Raw genomic sequence first — 24,806 nt, 5'->3', positions numbered from 1 at the left:
TCGGGGCCGAGAGCTCTGCAGGCCCTCGGTGCCCTGGCCGCCGGCGAGAGCTGCGTGGTTTTCATCAGCACTGCATTTTAATCCATCTCCTACCTTCCTCTTGGGTGGTGTCCCTTTTTTCACCTCTTTGGTTTTTGAAGCGGTGAGACTGAACTCCGAGTGGATGAACGAAGCACACCGCTGCAGTGTGAGCCCCCGCCTGGTGGGACGGGAGTGTGAGGCGAGGGCGGGACCCCTCCAGCTCGCTGCGAACCTTCCGCTCTGTTCCCAGCTGAGTGCGCGTGAGCCTGAAGGTGTTTTTTGAGCGATGCTGACTTAACATCCTTTCAGATGCGTGCTTTGGGAAACGTACACGTTTCCACAGAAGACAGTGTTGAATTTTTTATGGAAAAATACTAATGTTCAGGGTTCTTTCCAGCTGTGCTTCTAATAGGTTCGCTTTTTAAAGAATGGCGCGATCACATAAATGGGGCTGATTTGATTTTAGACCTGTTTCTGGCCAGCTGCACACGCAAGATGGCTTTAGCACTAGAAATGCTGGAGACGCCATTTTGAGAGCAATGAGTCATGAGAAAGTACAATTTCCCCTTGAGTTAAATAAACGACTAAAACACAAATTCAGACCCTGAAATAGCCGAGTCACGTCACTAAAGCACAGCCGCTCCCTCCTGGCGGGAACCACGGCCTGCAGCCCCGCCTCTCGTCCGTGTGTCTCCGAACTCACCTGGGGCCGATGGTCCCGGGCCGAGTTGGGGCTGCTAGGCCGCGGGCCCCCTTTTCTCGTGGCCCCGGGTGGGTAAGTAATTGTCAACCCTCCTGCAGCTGGTCAAGGTGAGGGCCAGCCCACGGTGTTGGGGGGCGTCAGGCCACTGAACCCCAGCTGATGTGCGCATGGGCAGGGCCCAAGAGGCCTCGTAGACGTTTACGCGAGGCGAGGACCCCGTCTGTACACTTTAACATCCAGCCTTGAAAGAGCGCCTACTCTGCACTGGGCAGCGTGGCGCCCACCGTCTCGGAACCCTCCGTGAGCTCCCCGTCAGGTGAGGCGGTAGGTATCCCCGGGTACTGAGGGCAAAACCGAGCTCAGAAGGAACGTCCCGGGGCCTCGGAGCTGGGGCTCGGCCCGTCTGAGGGCCTCTGAGCCCGAGGTCTCCTCTCCTCGCCGGGAGCTTCCCACGGTGGCCATCGGCCTGAAGGGTGCTCGTCTTGGGGCTGAACTGCAGTTCTTGGGATCTTCCTGTCCATCCCCGAGCTGGGTCGGCGGAGGGAGCCTGATCCGGTCAGCAGCCGGGTGGTGCCCCTCGCCGCCCCCGCCCCCGCCCCCGCCCCCGCCCCCGCCTCACGCAGCTCTCTGCTCTGCGTGGGGCCAGGGGGCGGGGCGCTCCCCTCGCCGGGCTCCTCGTCGCGTCTCGATACAGCCGTCGGGGCCCCTGTTGGTGTCACGAGTCCCGGTCCTGCGCGTGCGCAAGTGCGTGTGCCCGACAGCTGCCGGCCTTTCCGCGGCCCGGCCGTTTCCTGGAGGGCAGCCCCGTCGTGGGAAGGGTTTGCTGCTCCCCAGCCCCAGCGCAGGCGCGCATTGCGCGCATGGCCCCGCGGTATTTACGGTATTTACGACTCGAGGCAGCGGCCCAGGGCTCGGCTGATGTTGACTCTCAGGCAGCTGGCTCCTCTGTGCCGTTGCCAGGAGCCTCCTGGACGTTTCCTTTTGGCCTTTGAGAAGGACCTGCCGGCGGCGACGGGAACAGGGGTCTGCCCAGGGAGGGGCTGTCCCGTCCCTGGGGGCTCTGGGTGGAATGCTCTAGAAGGCCAGGCTGCAGGCCCAGGTCCTTGTCCAGCCCCACGCTAGTGGCCCCAGCAGTGTCCTGGGAGGGGCGAGGAGCCCCAGGAGGTGGCTTCCCACCCCGTCAGTCCCGCTTTATTCCGCACACCCTCTCCTGGAGTCAGGTGCCCCCCCACCCCCCACCCCGCCGCCAGAGAGCCCGTGTGTTTGCTTAGCTCTCGGTTGGCTCTGGAGCTCTTTCTCCGGCTCTGTGTGTCCTGACGGGGTGCAGGATGTGGGCTGAGTGGACCAGGGCTGAGTGGACCAGAGCCGCGGGGACAGGGACGGGACGGGGGGCTGGGGGCCTCGACCTTCCAGCGGTCGGCCCCGCCCCCCCTCCAGCCAGAGCAGCCCTTTGTCCGTGTCAAGCTTTGTTTAAAGAAAGGCTCCTGCTGCTAGAAAGAAAGTTTGAGAGCCACCAGTTTACATTCTTGTGGCGGGTCCTAAGATGGTTCCTTTAGCCGACATACTCAGAAACGCAGTGTGAGCAAGTCCTCCACTTGGCCGCCGTTTCTTCAGGAGCCTGCGCGCTCGTGGACTTGCCATCGCCCCGTCTCGTTCTAAGACTGGCACGCCGTTGGCGTCTGTTACTGTGAATTGATTGATTGAGGTCCTTTCCCTTCTGGCCTGCACTCCTGACACAAACCAGAGAAAACTGGATGGACTCTAGGCAAGGGCTCTTCTCAGGTGTTGGCACCACAGGCCGAGCAGCGGGGGGACCTGAAGGCAGGGGGGCTGGGGAGTCCATGTGCTGGCCCTGGGCCGGGAGGGGCCATTCCCGGGCGCTGGGGGCACAAGGGCTGGGCTTCTGGGAGGCTGAGCACGGCCCTGGAGGGGAGGGGCCAGGTCTGGGTGGCAGCCCCTGGACTCTGGCTGAATCTGCCTACGGGGCACGAGCGTCCTCGGAGCCACAGGCTGAACCCACCCCCGCCGCCCCAGCCCCCAGAGGCGGCCTGTTCTAGCCCCGCCCCATCCGTGAGCAGTTGTGACAGTGCGCGGAGACCCTAGGATGGACCCGCGTATTGAGGCTGCTCTGGACGCCGACTAACAAACAGAGCCTGAGCACAGCTCTCCAGAGAACCCTGCCCGTCCTCAGGTCACAGCCTGACGCCCAGGTAAACAGAGTCAGTACTCCGTAAGGACGACGGTGATACTGAAACACTCAACAAGGAAAATTTCACGTCCAGCATAGGGTGGTAAATGTGTCACACGAAGAAACAGCCTTTCCTTGTCGGCCCCGACGCTGCGTGTCCTGCTGATGGTCTGGGTGGGGGGCGGCTCACCCCTGACCCCCAGCTCTGTCCCTTGTGGGCATGCTGCATGGGGTCCATGGTAGAGGTTTCATGAATGTGTGAGTAAGTGACAGAGAAGTAGTAGATGTCATTATACACCTGTCTCAGCTGGGCGGCGGGCACCACCTAGTGCGCCCCAGTGTAGAGGCTGTACCGGGGCCGTGGAGGTGTGTCAGTGCAGCTTCATCAGTCGTGACACCCGGAGAGGGACGGCTGTGCCTGTTTGGGGGCAGGAGATAAATGCAAAATTTTTAAATTCTTCGTATTTTTGTTGTGAATCTAAAAACTAAAAAAACCAAGGCCTTAATAAAAAAAAAAAAAAAAAACCGAAGCTGTCAAAGGTAGAGGTTTCATAAAGCCAGAAAGATGCCTTTCCTTTGCATGTCCCTGTTCTCTGCTCAACCAAGAAAACCGTGATGTAAATGCAGTAAGACTGATGGATGTAAGCTTTGGAATAAGACTAATTAGCCTCCCTTGGATTTTTACGTTTCCTGTGTTACTAGCCTTTCTGCACATACTGTCGAATAGAACTGATGAGGCTTTTGAAACAGCTTTTTGCCGGTCTATCCAGAGCTCCTGGTGACGGGCCCCCGCTGTCAGCCGGGTCACGGACAGCGTGACAGGTGTGTGACGGTCACCACAGGCTCACACCCGTCGTCTTAGTGCTGGACACCTGTGCCTGTGGGTGATGTCCTCAGACCCCCAGTGATGATGCATTAAAAAGACAAAACCAACGTTTGTTCTTGCTGAGATCTGTGCGGCCCCCGCTTCCTGGCAGAGCTGGAGGTCAACCAGCCACGACCGTTTAGGGCCAGGGTATGACAAGCCCATAAAGTTATTTGAGTAATGTTTTTATCTTCAAGATTCCTTCCTTGCCCTTTGGTTGGGGTAGGGGAGAGATGCCGGCCAGCAGACAGGCTAGAACCTTCCACCTGGTCAGGTGTCAGCCCGCACTTACTCCCCACACCAGCCTCAGGTGTGAGTATTGGTTTGGGCTAAGGTGTCATGCTTTTGCATAAACTGAGTTGAAAGCCAGAAAGCTCATTTTCAGTAAGCACCTTCTGGACAGCCCGGCATCCCTGTTGGCTCTCAGCACGCCGCTCTGGGTTTCTGCAGGGCTGGGAGAGTCCCCCGCTGGCCTGTGTGGCTTATGTCCATGGGCAGGGGCTGCTACTTGAGCCCCTTCAGGGGGAAGCTGTTGCCGGCCTCCCCGGCCTGCACCTCTGCCAGAGATGCTCCGACACTCAGCAGGGCCCAGCCGCACGGCTGTGGGGAGGAGGGTGGCCGGGAGCCTGCACAGCTCTCGCCAGGCTGGGCCAGCTCCGTGACGTTCCCAAGCGGCTCGTCCCTGGGGGAGCCTCCGTCCCTCTGCAGCTCGAGCCTGGCCTGCTGGAGGAGAGCCTTGTGGTAGGGGAGGTGGAGGGCGATGGTGGTCAGGGCGACCAGGAACCACCAGCTGAGCGGAGGCCACGTCCCTCTGGGTAGGAGCTGCCTGCCTGGCCCGCTGGACGCCGAGCAGGACGAGGAACGCCGGCTGCAGGACGAAGGCCAGGCTGTCAGCAGGTCTGCCTGACACAGCCTGGTTTCGCAAAGCTCCCCAGATTTGCCCAGCAGGGCCGCTGCCCCCGATGGCCGCCAGGCCAGCCCCTGCGGACAGGACAGAGGGCGCCACGGCAGGAATGCGAGTGGCATCGCCAGCTGCACGTCCTGCGTGTTGAAGTAGCAGATGTTGGACAGAAAGGAGAGGATGGCACAGCCCAGGTCGGCCGTGGCCGGGAAGTCTGGCCGGCCGATGGCCGCGAGTGACAGCATCGTCGCCAGCAGGCCAGGGCTGTGAGGTCCAGCAGGCCGGCTTCTGGGCCCCCCAGCCTGGCGAGGCCCCGGAGGAAGGTGGTCAGGTTAAAGAGCCCACGGGGACAGAGCCTCGTAGCCGCGAAGCCGCATAGCCAACACGACACCTTGCGCGGCTACAACGTCCTCGCTGGCTGTGGACACGCGTCACGGGAGCCAGCTCTCACCAGGGGGACCTGGGCTGCCCTAAGTTAGGGACGCCCTGTGACCTCATTGGAAAGCTTTCTGGGTCCTACCCTGATTCCCGAGGAGGGTGGGCGGCCATGGGAAGTGGTGGATCCCGGGCAGGTTCAAGCTGGGTCCCACTGGAGCAGGGTGGGATACAAGGACCCCCCAGGACCCCCCCTCCCCCAGGACCTCCCTCCACCTCCCTCAGTGCTGATGGAGCGCATTCTGGGAACCAGTATAGCATGTGCGCCACAGAAGGGTTCAGTGCAAGGTTTCCAGGATGGGGTTCAATGATCTCCATTTCCAGCCCGTCGGTGGATCCTGTGGGTCTCATGGGGCCTCTGCCCTCGTGGAGGGAACGAACAGCCAGAGTCCACATTGCTTGAAGGCAGGGTGTCGCCGCCTTTGGACCCAGAGAAGTTCTGACCAGTTCTGGCCTCTCCCTGGGGATGAGGGCTCTGCTCAGACCTGAGTCCTGGAGAGGGAGGGCTTGAAATAACAGTGCCCGAGGGCTCAGCCTTCCTGGCTTGGAAATCATTTTGTTTCCACGTAAATGTCTCACCTCCGCAAACTTTAACTAAATTGATGAGGCAGGGAGAGAGCGCTGCTGTTGTTCAGAGGAAATTGAAGGCAATAAGCTGGAAACCATTTCCACAGAACACTGAAGGTGGGCTGGCTCCACACACGGGGGCCGCGGCCAAGCTGCACAGGCCCGGCGTTTGCAACGGCGTTCTCAGGCACACTGGCTGCCTGACTGCAGTCTCTGCATCCATGGGTTTGCTGTGGCCCTCCTCCTTGCTGTCTCTGGCACACGTGTGTGCTTGTACACACATGCCTGTACACGTGTGTGCAGCGCTGATGCCCTGCCTGAATGCTGCTTGGTGTGCTGGCTTTATTTTGACCCGCAAAGAGCACTGCCCACGTCCTCACCCTGCTCTCCACCCCACGCGCGGGCACGGGGGGTCTGGACCCTGGAGCCGCTCGTTCCCAGGTATGTGTCTGGCTTTCTCCGTCCAAGAGACACAGTGAATAGTGATGTTTTCCATGTGCCAGCGCTTAAGGCCGTGAGCGATTGCCAGGATGCTGGGTGACATCAAAATTAAGATTGGTGACCAGACTGAGAGGAAATGAGTTGGCCTGTCTCTTTAATTAAGGCAAATTGGAGAAAAGATCTCGTGAACATCGACCCCAGGTCAGAAGACAGCATCAGGCTGTCCTGGTGTCTGATCTCCACGACGGCCGGCGTTTCAGGCCCCTTTGGGCATGCGCCTTGGTCCCTGCTGGTGGTGTGCGGTCAGGGCCACGCAGCTGTGGCTGTCAGCTGTCACCTGGCCTGGTGGCCGGGCAGGGGGAGGGTGTGTGTCCGAACCTGGCCCCCGAGTGCCTCCCGGCCTTCCCTCCAAGGCCGTGGCCTTCCTTGGGTGAGGGGAACCCCAGTGTGTGTGTGTGTGTGTGTGTGTGTGTGTGTGTGTGTGTGTGTACGTGTGCTAGAACCATTTTAATGTAATTATACATATCTGCCAAATCCAGGAAGAAAGGTTTATGCATATATAACTTTTCCAGTTAACATCTGCAAGCATAAACAACGATGATCTCAGTTTATAAATTCATCGGGGTCAGAGCAATTGACCAATGTCTCTTTACGGCTAGGCTTACCAACAGCAAATTACAGATGAATTACTGTCCTTTTGTTTCTCTTCTCTCACTCTCCTTGTCCAGAGACATTTTGTTGTAAAGTTTCAGTGCAGCTCACCTCCAGCCAAAGGTAATCTTTTTAGATAAGTACTCAGTTGCTCTGAATTTGCTTATAATTATAACCCATTCAATCACAGAAGAACCCCTGCAGAGGTGGAGTTCAAGTCTGCATACGATAACAGGAGATCACCGTTTTGAAGTCTAGCACAGACTGAAAACCACAGGTGTACATTTATATAAGACGCACGCTGACTGTCTCTTAAACCACGTATTGACTTCTTGTGAACATTATTCTTTAAATAAAGCAGTGCGTCTATAGGACAGTCAGTCGCACAATTCACACAGCCTGAAAACTTTTCAGTGCCAACTACCAGTTGGTCGTGAAACGTGAGTGAGCTTGAGACACTGTCCATTCCTAAGATTCAACCAAGGATTGGCTGAGACGTTGGAACACCTCTGCTTAAGAAGGCTATGTCCTTCCCTCCTTTCCCTCACAATTTAGTTGTGTTTGTTTATTTCTGGTGGTATTTGGTCGCACGTGGCTAGAATGCTTTCGATCACTTTGCGAATCAGTAAAACCGATGATCTAAAACTATGACAGGATCTTAAGTATCAAATGGTTTGTCCATTTCAGGTAGCTGGTTGGCAGGCCCCTCTAAGGCCTTTCATTTTTCCTTCTATGCCTCCCGGGACATTGATCAGAAGATGAGTCTGAGCATCATACCATCTAACTCTTTTAACCAATGCCTGGCTAAAACTGGAATGTCCAGCTCAGTATATGTAAAAATCACCCACAAAAAGAAGTTCTGCAGGTCCTCACAAAACCTGGAATTTCCACGAAGATGTCTGATCTTTACAATCCAAGCAGTCAGCATTGAAGTTAAGCTTCCAGGAGGCAGTTTGGTCCTTATAATCCAAGCAATCAGTGGTTGAGTTAAAACCCAAGCTTGAAGCTCCATATCCCTGCGTGGAAAGAGAAGCTGGGGACCGATTGAGATGGCTGGTGACTGCATTGGTACCCATGGGACTGAGTGTGGTCCCTGGTCCAGGAAGCTGGTGATGCATAGGGGTCAGATAAGATCCACAGTCCACGCCCCCAAAGTAGGAAGTTGAGCCAGCATATCCTTGACTATAACCTGACGCCTGAGTATAGGTCGTGGGATAGGACCTCTGCCTGCAGGAGGAAGAGGTGGACGAGGGATCTGATGGCGCGGGGTGGGGGTGGGGGGATGGAAGTTGGGCTCCAGGTAGACACAGGAGCCCTGCTGCTGGAAATGGCTGGGCCTGAGGTGCTAGAGGGGGCAGTGAACTGGCCACTTGTTCCACCCTCTGAACTCACTTCCCGAGCAGGAGACGTCCTCTTTTTGGCAGGTCTCACTTTGTTTTGACCTCCATTCTGCCGTTGCTGCTGCTGTTGGCGGCACTTAGCTCTTCAGTTCTCAAACCACACCTGTACCCTGGACTCGGGCAAGTTGATTTTCAGCGCCACCTCCCCCCACATGAAGACATCTGGGTATCGGGTCTCAGCAAAGAACGCTTCCAGCACATCTAGCTGCGCCCAGGTGAACGTCGTCCTCTCCCGCCGCTGTTTCCGAGGGGTGGCCGGGTAGCCCACCAAGGGGTGCAGCAAATCCATGCCCGAAGTGGTCAGACTCAGCCCACTGACTGCATAAGGCGGTTGCTTAAGATAAGACATCGTGCTAAGGTTGTTTGGAGGGGCAAAGTCGGCCCAAATCCGGGGGACCCAGCCGGAAGGTCTCGCTTCACCCGGGGTGGACAGATTCAGAGTCCTGGTGGGTGGGTTTGGAGTGGTGGAGCTAAGGCAAAGCAAACAAACAGAGGTGCTGGTTTACCGCTTCAGAGGACGCAGCTCTTCCACGTTCCACCACTAACTTAAGAAGAGCGAACCCCAGCTTTACGGCATCGTCTTTCTTCCCCCACACCGTGAGCTTTCTGGTGGGGGGCCGTGGACGTGGGGTCCACAGATGGGAGTTGGTGTCCTGGCGTGGCCGCAGCTTGTTGCGCCTGGGCCACCTGAACTCTCGGGTCCTGGCCTCCCCATCTGCACGGCGGACACCAGAACAGCCTCTTCCTACCTAGGCTTGGTAAGCTTCGCAGACAGGAAGACCCCGCAGAGCCCCTTGCCAGGGGTGGGCGCTGGGGCGCTGGCTTCCCCATCCGGCCAGCCCACCCAGCAGGGCTCCGTTCCCTCTCCTCCCCAGGCACGCGAGCAGAGGGTAGAGTTCGTGGCTTCAAGTACCTTGCAGACCCACATGGATGCCCACACCTTCCTTTGCTTTCAGAATCCGGCCCGGGGGCCAGGTGTCCTGGCAGGTGGGACCTGGGACCTGGCTCCCTGAGTCCCTGGTCTTGGAGGGCCCACCTGGCGCAGCATGGTGGGTCTAGGGGCTCCGAGCCCTCCTCCCAGCGGGGCCCTGGCACACACACCTGACCGAGCGACAGCCTCCTCGCCAGCCGGGCTGACCAGCTGTCCTCAGCTCCATTTCTGGGTGTATTTGGGAAGATAACATGAAACGCTGGAGACATTTTCTCCGGAAACTGTCCACGGTTCCGTCCCACCCCCCCATTCCCACCCCTTTATAGCCTGGGATCCACTGTTGCCTTGAGGGTCTCCCCTCCCCTTCACCCCCAACGAGAAGCGGGGGGACAGGGCACAGAGAGGGGTGGGTGAGCTCTCAGGAGTCGGGACGCCCACCATGGGCAGACCCGGTGGTACCGCTTTCTGCGCAGATTTGCTCCGAGCTGACAGTGGTCCACACGAGGCGGTGCAGGCGAGATCCCACCTTACAGCTGAGCTGTGAGTCAGAGCAATGACGCGGGGGTCGCTGGTGGCGTCCAGCCCTGCGCCTGGACTGCCGGACCCGGGAGCCGGAGGGTGTGTCAGCATGTGCCCACGTGAGGTCTGTCATCGGGGGGCATTCGTTCTGTGAGCGCAACCCACGCCAGGAGCCTGGCATCCTGATGCCGGTCCTCGGCGGTCAGCGTCTGGCCTGGCCAGGTGGGGCCTGTTCTCGGCAGCCGCGCGATGCGGCCCGAGCAGGATTCGCTGTGACGTTCGGTCGTTTCTGGGTCTGGGCTCTACGAGCAGAGGTGCCATCAGAATTTGTGGGTGGGTTTTCACCTGAGCGTAAGTTTCCTTTCCCCGGTGAGCGCCTGAGGGTGGGCTCGTGGGTTTGCAGGGGAAGCGTTTGAGGCACGTGAAGCCGCCAGTATTCTCCCATGTGGCCGGCCACCCGCCCTCCTGCCGGGAGCCTCCCTTGGAGGCTCTTATGTGAGGCTTGGAATCTCCCGGGAAGACGGACCCCTGGCTTGTTCTGGTGCCAATTTCAGACCAAGGGCCAGGGCTTCTGGGGCCCTTCCCTCAGCCTTGCAAAAGGGTCACCAAGGTCCAGCCCCGGGTTCCCCGGGAGCGCCCGCGGCCCGAGCCCTGAGGATGCTGTGCCCTCCGTGGCAGCTATTGGCCGCCGCTCCCGACAGTCCTGAGAGGGTCTACGAAGCGGGCCTCGCTCACCAGGATTGCCTGGGTCAGAGGGTGGGGAGACGAGCCCGTCCCAGTGGTGGGGGGTCCGTGTGGGGTGTGGGTGGCCCTGTGTCTACACAGAGCAGGCTCCACGTCCGGCGGGAGTGCTGCCGAGCCCCTCAGTGCTTTGTGTGCTCCTACACAGTTTTGCAGACATCTCAGTGGGTATGTAGCTACGGTAGCGCGGTGACCGTCATTTACTAACCACCCCCTCTGTGGACGCTTGCTTTTGAATCTTTGCCGTCATGGGTGCTTTTGGGTCCTGAGTGTGAACCTGTGCAGTCAGGGTCGCCCCAGTGGTTCTGTGCGCCCTCGGCTTGCCGGGACGGGGCACGGCCTCTGCCAGGCTCTCCTGCGAGCACTTGTCACCACGCTGCCTTGTGGTCCCGTCTGACTCGATGCTGACCTCTTGGGAACTGTCGTCTTGGGCTGCGTCTCCTGAAGGGCCTCAGCACGCTGACTTGTAACCCTGAAAGCGCATGAGACGCGGTGACCGCCCCCACACCCTTCGTGTCACCCTGCTGGTGGGAGTGGGGGGCGGGGCACGTGGCTCTGGAGCCCTTTCTACTCGGCCAGTTGCTGCCTGCCTCGTGCCCACCGGCAGGACTCGGCCTTTGAGGGCCTTTCTGGCTGCATACATGTCCGCTCCAGTCCCCTGTGCTACGCAGACCAGGGGCCGAGGGGCCGGGTGCAGCAGCGTGGTTGACGCTATGCACGCGGACCCCCGGTCTCTCATGGGTCCTGCCTGGGTTGGTGGCCCTGGGTCACAAGGTGGCGACTTCCTGCTTCTTCTCCCTCCTCCCTCCTTCCCTCTGAGTGTCTGCATCGACTTTTTTTTTTTTTTTTGCGGTACGTGGGCCTCTTACCACTGTGGTCTCTCCCGTTGCGGAGCACAGGCTCCGGACGCGCAGGCTCAGCGGCCATGGCTCACAGGCCCAGCCGCTCCGCGGCATGTGGGATCCTCCTGGACCGGGGCACGAACCCGTGTCCCCTGCATCGGCAGGTGGACTCTCAACCACTGCGCCACCGGGGAAGCCCTGCATAGAGTTTTAATTCCACACTCACTGTCGTTTTTATGCTCAGATAGTCCCAAGCGAGGCTGAGGGGAGAGCTCCCGGTCCTGTTGACACGACCCATTCGTCTTCTAGCTCTGTCTTGCTTTCTGGTGAAGAGAGATGCCCGAGGCCACATCTCTAAGGAACTCTGACCCTTCGTGTGACCCTCTGTAGATTTGGAAACTTCCTGTGTGCGCAGGTGATGGGCAGTCCCCGCGGGCCTGGCAGCTGGCCGTCGTAAGCAGGCCCCTTCCCGTTCCACCACTCGCTGTTGCCTCTTGATACAACGTTTTTCTGAAAAGCTCCAGCATGTCTTACAAGTCCACGTTACCTGATTGCTCTGCTTGCCGTTTACCTTCCTGCCGTGGCTCGGCCCCTGCGTGCAATGCTCTGCGTTAGTGACCCGCCTGCTGGAGGTCAGAGGTTCGGCATGAAGTAGTATTGGGCTGCCCCCGTGAAAGCCGGGCCCCATGGGCTCAGTGCCGCCGGGGGCTGTGTGTGTGCGTGTGCGTGTGCACGCGTGTGCGTGCGGAGCGGCAGCCCATGGGCTGAGCTCACCTCCACTGCTGTGAGGGCGTGTCTTGTAAAAGCAGGATTTGCTGTGAGTTCTGCGAGCCCCGAGGCTCCTGGGCCAGAGCATCTGCACAGCCCGACTTCTGAAGGAAACTCCGGGACGCGGGATGGGGCCTCCTCGTCTGGGGTCAGCGCTTCACGCTGTTAGGAGCTGCCTGGGGCCAGTCCCGAAGGCCCGCCTGCGCGGAGAGTGAAGGGCCGCGGCGGCCACTGGAGGGCGCCCCGCGAACACGCCTGCTTGGAGGCTGCCGGTCGGTTACCCAACCGCCTGTTAGCCTGCTTAGAACCTAGAAACGCAGTCCATCGGCGTCCTGCCTCGTGGGCTCACGTGGTGGTGAGGGCGGGCGGTTTTGCAGTGGCCCTGCCCGCTCTCCCCGTGGAACAGCTGAGAGACCCACAGGCGTGAAGAAGGTGCTGGTTCTCAGTGTCCAGGGCAAGGAGTGTTGGCAGAGGGCACAGCCGTGTGAGCAGCCCTCCGGGGTGCCCTAAGCCAGGCCAGTGGGGGTCTGTCCCCTTTGGAGGGTTGTGTGCGTGACGTGCAGAGCGGGAGTGAGATGCTCTGTCACCGTCTGTACCACGGCTCTGGCCCCGCAGTGATGCAGGCATGTGGGACCCGACCGCCGTTGGCCCCGTGGACGCACCATGGGCCCTCGGACGGCTCAGCGGCTGCTCCACATAGGACTCACGGGCCCCCACGGCTGCGGGCATCCAGACCCACGTGGTGCAGGGTCAGCTGTGAAGAGGACAGGGGAGCCACGAGGTAACTGAAGAGGCTGGGGTTTAAGTCATGACAGGAAAAACCTGTTTTTGTGATACTTTCTGCTGTTTGCCGACATGTCACACACCACTGGAAATACACACATAAGAATTCAGAAATTGGCTAATAACAATCAAATAATTTAATCTTCAAACCTGTGGGTCTTCTTCAGCAGTTTCCTCTTTCTCAGACACATATGCAGCATTTCAGGCTATCTGGGTGGATGTAACACATTAGAAATGAGAAAGCCCCCAAATTTCCCAACTGATTTTATTTTATTTTTATTTATTTTTTTGCGGTACGCGGGCCTCTCACTGTTGTGGCCCCTCCCACTGTGGAGCACAGGCTCCGGACACGCAGGCCCAGCGGCCGTGGCTCACAGGCCCAGCCACTCCACGGCATGTGGGAATCTTCCCGGACCGGGGCACGAACCCGTGTCCCCTGCATCGGCAGGCAGACTCTCAACCACTGCGCCACCAGGGAAGCCCTCCCAACTGATTTTAAATTCAAGAACTTGATGTGTAGTTTAACTTCTTAATGACTTATTCCTGGTTTATCAAGTGCCTTTTTTTTTTTTTTTGTCTGCGTTGGGTCTTTGTTGCTGTGCGCGGGCTTCTCATTGCAGCGGCTTCTCTTGTTGTAGAGCACAGGCTCTAGGTGCGCAGGCTTCAGTAGTTGAGGGCTTGCAGGCTCAGTAGTTGTGGCACGTGGGCTCAGTAGTTGTGTCTCACAGGCTCAGTAGCTGTGGCGCATGGGCTTAGTTGCTCCACGGCATGTGGGATCTTCCCGGACCAGGGCTCAAACCCGTGTCCCCTGCATTGGCAGGTGGATTCTTAACCACTGCGCCACCAGGGAAGCCCCTCAAGTGCCTTTTATAACGGAACAAATGTTTGATACCTTGATGTATCTGCCACAATTAGGAAAAGACCCAGTTTCCTACAATAAATTTTATAACCTTCATGAAATAAATTCAAGGTTAAACTCACCTTTTGGGATCTTAAATAATGAAGCATGGCAAGGTAGGTGACCTTTTGTCTACTGACAAAAATAAGATCGTTAACTTTAAAATCACAGTCAAGAAGCGTCAGTAGCAGAATTAACAACCTTAGAACATAAACTGGAAAACTTCTGGTATCTTGCAAATGCATTTGAAGGATATAGGACTGGTCAGTTATGAAAACAGGATTGAGGGGACTTCCCTGGTGGTCCAGTGGTTAGGATTCTGCTTCCACTGCAGGGGGCATGGATTTGATCCCTGGTCAGGGCACTAAGATCCCACATGCCGTGCGGCCAAAATAAATTAATTAAAACAGAGAGATTTAAAAAAAAAAAAAAAAGGATTGAGTGTACCATTCACCTTGGCTTTTTCCAGGTAGTTCCTCCTTCTCTTCTAAATGGCTCGAGTCTATGGCCATACCACCCCGAACCCAAAAATCAAAACGGCTCAAAAATTCACTGCATTTTTTGGCAATGTGGCAGGAGTACTGGGAATCAAACCAAACATACTGGGACATCAGGAAGTGACCGAGGTGAATTCAGCATGAGATCGTCAAGCAGATGTCCACAGAAAGTAGGTTCTGTGTTGTGGCACCAGCGGCCAAGGCGATGGTGGGCTTGTTCCCTGAGGAGCGGGGGCCCTGGGGGGGATCCGAGATGCAGCAGGAGCAGCCTAGGGGCCTGCAGCTGAGACCCCACTGTGTCCCTCTGTCACCAGTAGAGGGGGACGCAGGACGGGGGGAGGGACAGAACGCGTGGCTGCTGCTGCCTGACACCTCCCCACCCAGCAGGCCCCCAGAGACTAGACAGCTTGCAACCAAAGCCACTGAGAAACTGTTAAGCAATAAAGTGATTTCAGGCGCCCCGTGCTGTTTGGGGAAGACCAGCTGGGCTGAGCGGTGCAGGACTGCAGGCAGAGATCTGGGTGCTGGGGGTTTACCTTTTCCCAGGAGCCCTGGGAGCAAAGAGCAGAAAGGGAAGCGGTGGGGTGGGGTGGGGTGGGGGGGTGGGGGGGGAGGTGCTTTTATTCTCAGCTCCCACGGGGCTGCCGTACCTGCCAGGACCCTGCGGGGGCGCCCTCAGCACAGCCCACTGCGATCGCTGTCGTTGATCTGGATCGTCGATAGCTGGGGCAGCTGCTGGAGGAGCCGAGGGGATGGGGAATTTGAAGACAAATCCCACCACAGCCCGGGGCCCTGGAGGCGGCTGTGCTGTTGTCACCGATGGAGACGCCCAGACACCTCTTCAGTCCGTCCGGCCCCATCCCGGAGGTTTACTGCCCAGAACCGTCCCCAGGGCCACATCGGGCGGGGCGGGGCAGGGACCATCCCCGGCATCCAGTGTGTGTCTGTGATTCTGCACAGGCTCTTCAGCCTGGAGGGGGGGAAACAGTCTGCACGTAGAAAAGCAATGCAAGTCACTCAGGGCTCAATTTCCCAAGAGACTGGGACCAAATGGGGCAATTTCCCCGGTAGATGCCACAGAAAAGAGCCAGCCTCCTCGGAGCAGCTGGGTGGTCAGAAGTGAACATGCGTGTATTTATGTGGCAGAAACCCAGGGTCTGGGGCAGCGCCCACCATCACATTCATCTTTCCTCAGAAAGGTACCCTCGTACCTTTGCTGCAAACTTGAAAAACGAATCTTTGTTTCTAGGGAGTTTGGGGGTTTCAGAACTGAGGGTCAGAGGGTTGTGGGGCGGTAATTTCTTCGTGAAGACTTGGGGTGGGGGAAGGGAGGCTCCTCCGCGCCCCGCCCCGTCTGGTCAGGTCGTCTGGTCTGCACCGTCTGTCTATCTGTCCCGGGAGCAGGCAGCACCCTTGTGGCCCCGGTGACGCCTGCCCGTCCAAATCCCTCTTTCCCGTCGGCAGTCCCATCGGCTTTCGGGTTAGGTTAGAAATCCTAACGGCACTTTTCTTCCTTCGGTTTATTTAATTTTGTGCACACTTTGGGAACTTGTTTAGGACAGACCCACGCTGGCCCAGCGACAGCAGACGTGACCCGGGGGACACCTGGGGGCAGGAGAGGCCCTGTCTGGACTCTTCTCCCACCACGTCCACGTGGACGCAAGTCACCAGCAGCCCCGGCCCTGCGAGCCCACCACCCACCCATCCCCCAAGTGCGCTTCTGTGTGTCTCCTTCATTTTAATACCTTTGACTTTCCTACCAAACGTCTCTTCATAAACAACAAAACAAGGGGGAAGGGGGATGGAGTATTTTAACAAAGTATAAATAGTGGCGTTAGATCTGCATCACTCATCTGAAAGCCAGACACGAGGCTGAGGGAAGCAGGCTGCTGCAGGCGTGGACCTGAAAGGCACCCGTAGGAGACAAGCACACACCCGGTCGCGGGCAGCCAGGTGCCCCGATGGCACAGCTCATCCTCACACCTGGCACCTGCTGCTCGGACATCATGGCCTTGGCCTGAGGGTGGCTTCTTGTGGGAGGACACGGGAAGCTCCAAGGGGACTCGCCTGGTTCTGCCTGGTCTCCTGGGGAGAGGGAGGGAGGGAGCGGGCGATGCAGGGTCAGCAAGTCTCCTGGATGCCAGACCCGGGAGGGAGCAAGCATCGGGCGCGGGGGACCCGGTCACTACGGGCCGTGCCTTCTGCCACGCGCCGTCTGCCCCTTGGTTGGCCGAGGCCCGTGGAGCAGCGTCTACGCCATCGCCGGTTGTGCCCCCGCTTCGTCCAAGGAGCAGCTCTGGTGCCCACGTTGCAGCTTCTTCATCAGCCGCCGGAGTTTGCCGGGGAAGTTTCTGTCGATGTGGCGGTAAAGAAGCGGCACCACAGTGCTGCTGGCGAAGGCCAGGAACCTGGACAGGTCCTTGGCAAGGAGCAGCGTCCCCAGGTGGTGCCCGTCCACCGGCCTCCCCCGCGCAGCCAGCACCGTGCGCCCCAGGAGCGTCAGGTAGTGGGGCGTCCAGAGCCCGAACTGCGCGCACACGGTGGCCACCAGCAGCCTGTGCGCCGCGGGGTCCGCCTGGCCCACGTCCCGGTCGAGCGGCGTGGCCTCCTTCCGGATCCGCGTGAGGAGCACGAGCGCGTACAGCGCGGCCAGGCCGGGCACCAGGTACCCGCTGAGCAGCATGATGGCGTCGGCCGCCTCCGTGTCCCGCACCCGGGAGCACTCGGCCAGCCTGGCAGCCACGTGGCTGCAGATGTAGAAGAGCAGCGAGGAGAAGCCGGTGAGCAGGGCGCCGCCCCACACGAAGCCGCACACGTGCCTGGTGTTGTAGACGCTTGACATGTAGGTGCGCGGCAGCGCCCGCTCAATGTAGCAGTCGAGGGCCAGCAGCGCCGTGGAGTACAGGGTCACCAGCGCCGCCACGTTGAACAGCACCAGCAGCGTGACGTGGACCTCGCTGCCCACGTCCCACACGGCCCAGCCGGCAGCGCCGGGGCCCAGCAGGTGCGCGGGCGCCAGGGCGCTGAGGACCAGGCCGGCCGCGGCCATATTGGCGAAGTAGACGTCGGGCATGGTCATACCGCCCGGGTCGTGCAGGTTGACCAGCAGCAGCAGGGCGTTGTAGCCCAGGCCGAGGGGGACGCCGACAAGCAGGTAGAGCAGCGAGAGGGCGGACAGGGCCCGCTGGACGTGCTGGCAGGGGAGCTGGTCCTCGCTGCCCGTGCCGTTGAGTGGGCAGCTCCACATGGCGGGCTGTGGGGAGAGCAGCGCGTGAGTCCTGCCCTCGACCAGACGTGGGCCCCTCCCTGCCCCTGAACCAGCTGGGACGGCCAGAAACCGTGCTGGTGCGTGTTTTCTGTGATCCCAAGGTGGCATGGCTGGAAGCTGTGGGGACCCTACCGGCCGGGAGCCCCCCTGGCCCTGTTTGCCAGGGAAACGTACAGCTCTTGGAGCCGTAACGTGTCTGCTGTCACCTTTTGGTGATGGGTGGTGACCGGGTGGTGACTGGGTGGGCCACGGTGACAAAAGCCTGTAGAGGAGGGGGTGGACCCGAGGCCTGGCCTCCCGCGGCCCCGGCAGCCCCCGCAGTGGGAGCGGCAGCCCTGCCGGCGCATCCCTGGTTTCCCGCATCAGTCGCAGAACCCTGCGATCCCCCTGCTCCACCCTCCCCTCCATCCTGCGTCTGGGTCGAGGCGTGCCGGGTCGGGGCGACGCAGGTCCCGAGCTGCTGCCCGCCTGCCGGCTCCGTCACATCTGGGAGGGGCATGGCCGCTGCAGGGACACGGGTCCTGCCTCCAGAGCCCTGGGGTCAGGCAGCCGGCAGGAGCTCCAGGCAGGTGACGCCCTCGTGGCGTCCTCGGAGCCCTCTCCGCCCTCTCCGCCCTCTTCCTGCTGACTCGGTGCTGGTCCCGCTCTCCCATCTCCGTCCCAAATGCCCGCTGAGCCACGGCCTGGAAAGTGGCTGGGGGCCGGGGAGCCGGTCCACCAGAGCGGCCTGTGCGTGCTGTGACCAGCCTGCGGCCCGGTCCCCCTCCACTCCGGCCTCACACGGCTCGCAGGGCGTCCAGCGGCGTCCCGGGCCTCAGTCCCTACCCTCCTGCCGTCCACGCACTCCCACTCTCCCACCAGGCCTGCCCTGCCTCGCTCCGGGCCCCACGTCTCCTGGTGCCTTGGCCGCACCTCCGCGCGCGTAGGCGTCCATCTGCGGGTTCTCGTGACGCCCCTCCTCCCGGGGCGGGTGCAGCGGCTCTTCCCTCTCTGTTTCCAGCCAGTTTGAGGCACGAGGGTTGTGTCTGGAAGGACCAGTGTGTGGGATGGGCGGCCCTGCCCTCCGGCTCCCCCCATGGCCCCACAGCGGGTCCCCTGGTGCCCCCGCCCCCCCTGGGGGTCCCCATCCACGTGGAGAGCGGGCTCAGCCAGGGGAAGTCAACTGAGCAGAGGTTCTCGGAAACCGAGAACAGGAGGGGGGCCCTGTGGGCTCGTGGGCCACCACCAAGGAGGGCAGGGGGAGCGCTGTCGGAGGAGGGCCCTGCCCTGGCTGGAAAATGGCTCAGTTCTTGGGAGGTGGTCACACGGAGTAAACCTACTGAGCATTTCCTTCACAGACTCACGTGCTCGTACGGCCGGCTCACTCGGCCCGAGAGGGGCTCTGAGTGTCTCAAGAGTCAGTGCCGGGTTTTAGGTTAAGAACCTGCCCGAGTTTGTGTTCCGGCAGTTCACAAACACAGGTCTTAGAAACTCTGCCCCATGAGCTACAAGCAGCTCTGTGTGCGTCCTCTTGGTTATCAACCGTGGGGACACTTCTGATTTCAGATGCAGATCACGAGCTGAAAGTACCAGTTTTCACTTGCTTTCAGTCCATCTTTGCTTTTTGTCCCTACGTTCTTCCTGGAGGCCCCTCGTCTCCCGGTGTCATTCAGAGGGCCCAGGGCAGGGACACCTGTTGGGGGGGCCGCCTCATGCACAGAGGAAGGTGCCTGGCGTTTTCTGAAGTGGGGAGGCCCATCCTCACCTGTGTGGGCACGCAGGGTGAGAAGAAGGGAAGGAAGCAAACGGGTGACACTGCTGGCACCAAGGGGACGTGTCACCGGGACACTTGCAGGCCGGGGGTGGGGGGCCACCTGGCTCAAGACTGCATGGGCGGTGCCTGTGGGCTTGCAGGGGAGCTGGGGGATCTCATTTGGGGACGCTCGGCAGGTGGCACCGTGAGACCCCCAGACCTGCCGAGCGGCAGTGAGTCTGGCGTGAGAGCAGCGGTCGTGTCGGGAAGTGACTGCCCGCCCGGGCGGCAGAGCAGCCGGTCAGACCCGCTCGAAGCCCAGCCGGGTATCCCGAGGACGCTGGTGGGGGTGGCCATCCTGCCCTGTCCAGGTCCCGGTACTGTTCCTGCAGGATGCCCTGCCCTCCTGGCCGCAGACTGGCCCTGCCCGCACCCCCCCGCACCCCCCCCACCCCGGGCCAGCCGCCTGCAGTCCCCCCACTTCCCTTTGTGCTCTGGTTTTGCAAGTGCAGGAATCTGGGAACAAGACTCTCCTCCCCACCCCCCCAGGCCATGTGAGGAGGGGGCCTGAGAACAATGGTTGGCTCCCACCCTCCACACAGGCTCGGGCTGGGCTGGGCTGGGCTGGGCTGGGCTGTCTTTCCAGTTACCAGCTCTGTTCACTTCCTTCCCGAGAAAGAGGAACTGGAACGGCTGCCAGCGCAGAGACCAGGGTTCCAGGAAGGGCCCTCTCTGCGGTCCCGTCCCTTCCGGAGGCAGGAGAGAAGAGGCCAGGTAGGCCCTGAGCGGCTGGGCTCCTTCTCCCCAGTGCCTGGGTGGGCCGTCCTTGGTGGCGCCCAATGTGGAGCGTTTGGCGGTTTTCATTCTGAAAGCTGCCACGTTCTCCCCAAGTGGCAGGAGTGATAATCCAACTTCTGACGGCCCCGTCACCTGCTGCAGCCCTCTCAGCTCCAAGGGTCAGCACGAGCAAGGACCCCAGTGACCTCTCATCCAGGCTGGCCTTAGGAACAGGCTGGTCCCGTCACCCTGTCCTTGGGGCCTACCTGACACCTCCTGGTCAGAGCTGCCCACACTGCTGCCCGTTGGGCCCCTCGAGGCTCCCGGGCCTGCCCTCTTCTGTGCCCTCACGCCCTCCCCTCCCCTCCCCCCCGCCGGCTCCCCTGCTGCTGCTCCACCGGGCTCTGCCCCGTCCTCCCGGCTCTGCCCCGTCCTCCCGGCTCTGCCCTGTCCTCCCGGCTCTGCCCCGTCCGCCCGGCTCTGCCCCGTCCTCCCGGCTCTGCCCCGTCCTCCCGGCTCTGCCCTGTCCTCCCGGCTCTGTCCTGTCCGGCTGCTCTCCAGACTCGCCTCCTCAGGCCTGCCTCCAGACTCGCTGGCCGGGGTGGCCGCCTTCTTCTCATACTTTCGCTGCATCTCCGCTCTCCAAACCTCCCCCACGCCTCCTCCGGCACCAGCACCCTGTTGCAGCACCCGCACCAGCTCTCGTCCACGGCCCCTTCATCAGACGAGACACCAGGAGTGGCCCCGACCTCCTGTCCTCCCACGGGACTGCACCCAGGGGCCCTCCGTGGACTCCCACTCCCGCCAGCCCGGCTGGGTCCCGGTTCCATGCCTGAACCTCTCTCTTCTGCCTGGTCGGGGTCCTGGCCTCCTTCCAGGGACCCTGCCTGACTTCCCTCCGCTGGGCCCAGGGAACATACAGGTGTGTGCGTGTCCGCCCAGAGACGACCCAGTTGCAGTTGCTCTTGGATCCCGGCCTGCGGTCGCCTCTCTTCTGCGGCAGGCGTGCCAAGCCAGGGCTGCAACCAGCCTCGGTCCACGGAGCAGGGGCGTGCCTGACGCCTGCAGGCGTGTTGCCTCGGGGATCACAGCAATGCCAGCGGCAGGACCGCCGAGCCCTGATCATCTGCTCGGCCGGCATGTGGGCCTGGGCCGGGGGAGCGGGCTGGTCGGCACCAGTGTCCTGGCCCAGCAGAGAAGCGGGAAGCAGCTCCGCAGGCCGGCACTGGTATGTGCCTCGGGCTGTCCTCGGTGGTCCAGTTACAGCTTTATCCTGTTCCTCCTATAAGGGGATTAATTATTGATCTAAAGGTGACTAGCAACCCCGCCGTCTGAGGGTTTTGCCTGTCTTGTTTCTGATTATGCTCCTGAAGCAGCAGCCTTGGCCCTGCAAGCACGGCGGCCTTCACAGCGTCCGCTCCCCTGCCTGGTCCCGGCGTGGCTGCTATGCAGCAGGCGTCTGGCCAGTCTTGTTCGAGGGGATGGAGAGGTCTTTAGCTTTGGGCCAGGGTGGTTCCAGGCTTGGGGCCAGCAGTGGAGAGGAGAGAGGAGGGCGGCCAGCCTGGCAGAGCGGAGAGTACCTCGCCCGCGGGAGGGCACCGCCGGCCTGAGACTCCAGGGTGGAGGTCATCTCTGTGGGCCGGGGCGGGGGGCTCAGCTGGCTCAGAACGGTGCCCCTGACACTGAAACACCTGCTCAGGGTCTTTCTCTGCAGGCTTGGCTGCATGCGTGTGGCACAAGAGGGTAGCCTTGGGAGAGGCTGGAGCTCAAAAATCATGCTTCTTTCAGAGAATCTGAGAGGACCAAGAAGTCGGGCAGTGTTGGGCCCGATCAACGAGCTGGCCTGTGCTTGGCCTGCTGGGGCTGCTGCTTTGTGTGATGGGGAAGCTCTCAGGCCTCCCTGCCCACCCGCTGCATGTGGGGCACCGGGGGCTGAGGGAAGCCTTTAAGGGAACAAAGCCGAGGTCACCACTTCTGCAGCACAGAGGGTCCCCTCTCGGACCCCAGTGGCCTTGCCCTCTGGAGGGAACCAGGTTGAGGCCCCAAGGCCAGAGATTCATGGTCAGACAAGCTGGCGTCCACCTGTGGTACTTGGGCAGCGGCACTGCCACTGACCTCAAGCTAGCCCATCAGAAGAGCGTGGTGATAGGGCGACCACCTCCAAGGGGGCAGGCGGGGCGAGCCCTGCTCGGGGCTGCTGGACGTGGAAGTAGTGGTTTTGTCTCCACAGGAGGCCCAGGGCACGGAGCCGTTTCGGGGTTCTGTCCCACCGCACCCGTTTCTGAGGACTCGTCTGTCTCCAGAGTCCCCTCTCTTCCTTGACCCTCAACTGGAGTGACTGTGTCATTCATCACGGATGTTGCCGCGCATAGAAGCACTGATAGTTTTCTTCCAAGACCCTCTCTGGGTTCCAATAATTATCTTTCAAGAAGACGTTCTCCCAGACTCGCCAACTTCCAGCCCTGGGAAGGCTCAGCCACCCCATGGTCACGCTGTGTGCCCCTCGGGCGGGAGGCTCTTTGGTGGGGCTGTCGGCTGGCCGCGTGGCATCGAGGAGCTGTCTGTTCCAGGCTCGGGTGGGGAGGGGCGGAGACACCACGAGAGGGACACCCATGGCCGCCTGGCTCCAAGGTGGACGCTGACGTGAGTGCAGAGCGTGCGGCGCTGGCCCGAGCGCCCCAGGGCAGCTCGCCTGCTGTCTTGAATTCCGGAGATGATGGTCCCCGCTCTGCTCTGGGCCCTGAGCAGGCACTTGCAGGATGTCTGCCACTCTCTCTGGCACCCAGGAGGCCCTGTCGGATGGCCCTGTGGCCTGGGTGGGTGCCGGGCCGTGCTGACTGGAGTCACATGTGGGCCGAGAGAGCCTTGCGGGACACGGGCTTAGTGTGGAGGCCCGCTCTAGGTGGGCGTGGCTGGGCCTCAGGAAAGGTGAGCTGACAGGCCACGCCTCTGCTCAGCAGCCCAGGAAGCCCTGAAGCCCAGGAGGGGCCGCGGTGTCCAGGGCAGCGGGGGGCAGCACAGTGAGGCAGCAGCTCCCCCCACAGCGATCGGTGACTGGGGGGGCCCTGGCGGGGGACTGGCCACAGGCCTGGTCAATGGGGTAGAACAGCCGGGGCCAGGTGTGAAGCGGTGCCCACCTGGGGACCTCGGGGCCACAGGGCGCAGGTCCAAGCCCTGCTGCACCAAGGGCCCCTGCTTTTATACTTAGAGAAGGCAGCTTGGACGCACCCCCTGGCCTGACTCAGTCCCTTCCCTCGGGAGGGACCCACGCTGTCTGCTGAGAGCTCTTGCCCGAGGGCTGCGGAGGGAACCAAGCAGTGGCCTGTGAACTGGGACGAGGGGCCGAGACCGGGCTCCCCGGGCACCCTGCTCACAGCTGCCTGGCTGTGGTCCCTGGTCAGGAGGTCATCGCGAGGGTGGAGTGCGTGCGGTTGGCGGGTGAGCCTGGCCAGTCCCCGGCGTGGGCAGTGGGCTGCGGCTCCTCACCCTCCTCCACGGTCCGTCACTGCAGAGGAAGCTGCTGCGTGAACTCTCACTCAGACTCTGCCAACTGACGTGTGGGGAGAGGAAGCGGGCGGAGAGAGGACAGAGGGCTTGAGCGCGGGCACAGGCCAAGTGCGAGTTCTCACGGGGAGGGGCTGCGGGCCCCATCAGCCCCCACATCACAGCTCAGAGTCCCCGGGACCCCACCAGGGCCTCGGGAACAACACAGGCAGCGAGTCTCTGGGGCCGCGCTCGCTGAGCTGGGGTCCCAGCCCCGTGGGGCCGGTCTCCTCCCCAGTGGCGCCCCTGCTTACAGATGCTCCCCCGTCCCTTCTTTCATTCTCTGCTGGCAAGGACTGCGTGTCAGTTGGGCTAGCTGCTGGAAGTGTTTTGAGGCCAGGTGTCAGCGTCTTTCTTCCTTTTTTTTTTTTTTTTTTTTTTTTAAAAGAGCCCAGAACGGTATAAATCAACCCTTCAAAAGTGAATGTCCACAGGTAACTAAAAACCTTGCTCAGGGCTTCCCTGGTGGCGCAGTGGTTGAGAGTCCGCCTGCCGATGCAGGGGACACGGGTTCGTGCCCCGATCCCGGAAGATCCCACATGCCGCGGAGCGGCTGGGCCCGCGAGCCATGGCCGCGGAGCCTGTGTGTCCGGAGCCTGTGCTCTGCAACGGGAGAGGCCACAGCAGTGAGAGGCCCGCGTACAGCAAAAAAAAAAAAAAAAAAAAAAAACCTTGCTCAAATTCAGGGCTACAGTGCATGGTGATCTCTGTGGAAATTGGAGGATGCCAGGAGCACGTCAGAGCAGCAGCCGGGCAGGGAGCGGGCGGCTGTGGTGGGCAGGGGGTCCTGCGTGAGCGTGTGCGCACGCACGAGTGTGAGCGTGTGCACGCCCACAGCCCGCAGAAGCGAAGAACCAGCTGACTCCTGTCCGAGGTCGCTGAACTCGTCCCACTGCACCCGTCTGTTCCCACCTGCCCAGAGCTCCCTGAAGGGGGAGCGTTCCTTGATTGGTGCCCTGCAGCCTGGCTGGCTGTGTCCGGGGAAGAGGGGGCCTGAGACGGTGTCACAGGCTTTTCCCCAAAGCGCCTGGGCAGTGCAGCTCGGCCTGGCTGATGTCCTGGAGACCCGCAGCGCACCATAATACCTGGACTTCAGCTGAATGCTCTGGAGCCATCAAAATGCTTTGAAAATGACTCCTGAATGTTTATTTCCTTTTGTAATAGTGGACAGAGGCTCTAGCTACAATTAACATGCAGCTGGTAGGAGCCAGACGCTCCGGAAAGGCTGATGTTTTCATAGGTCTTCAGTGTAGAGAGCTTATGCTACTGATTCCTGTCACAGACGCTGCGCCTTCCTGGCTGTGATAAGAAACGGTCCATTATGTAGATGGGGTG

The 24,806-nt window shown here is 60.7% G+C and overlaps 2 protein-coding genes and 1 pseudogene across 5 annotated transcripts in view; 1 reads left to right on the top strand and 2 right to left on the bottom strand.

The window, feature by feature from the left end:
• Positions 1–24,806, top strand: part of CHLSN (cholesin) — a 98,063-nt gene that overhangs the window by 41,533 nt on the left and 31,724 nt on the right. The window lies entirely within an intron of this gene.
• Positions 7,642–8,521, bottom strand: LOC307063872 (homeobox protein OTX2-like; annotated as a pseudogene). Its single transcript has one exon. The product of its transcript is annotated as a homeobox protein OTX2-like (transcript).
• GPR146 (G protein-coupled receptor 146) lies at positions 15,946–17,398 on the bottom strand (the record flags this gene model as incomplete). Its single annotated transcript, XM_079720207.1, has 1 exon — positions 15,946–17,398. One exon carries the CDS (start codon positions 17,396–17,398, stop codon positions 16,403–16,405), a length of 996 nt encoding a protein of 331 aa, XP_079576333.1. The 3' UTR covers positions 15,946–16,402.

This window comes from Hyperoodon ampullatus, assembly GCF_949752795.1.
Source record: "Hyperoodon ampullatus genome assembly, chromosome: 14".
NCBI classification, from domain to species: domain Eukaryota; kingdom Metazoa; phylum Chordata; class Mammalia; order Artiodactyla; family Ziphiidae; genus Hyperoodon; species Hyperoodon ampullatus.
This window is presented reverse-complemented; position numbering and strand designations above follow the sequence as displayed.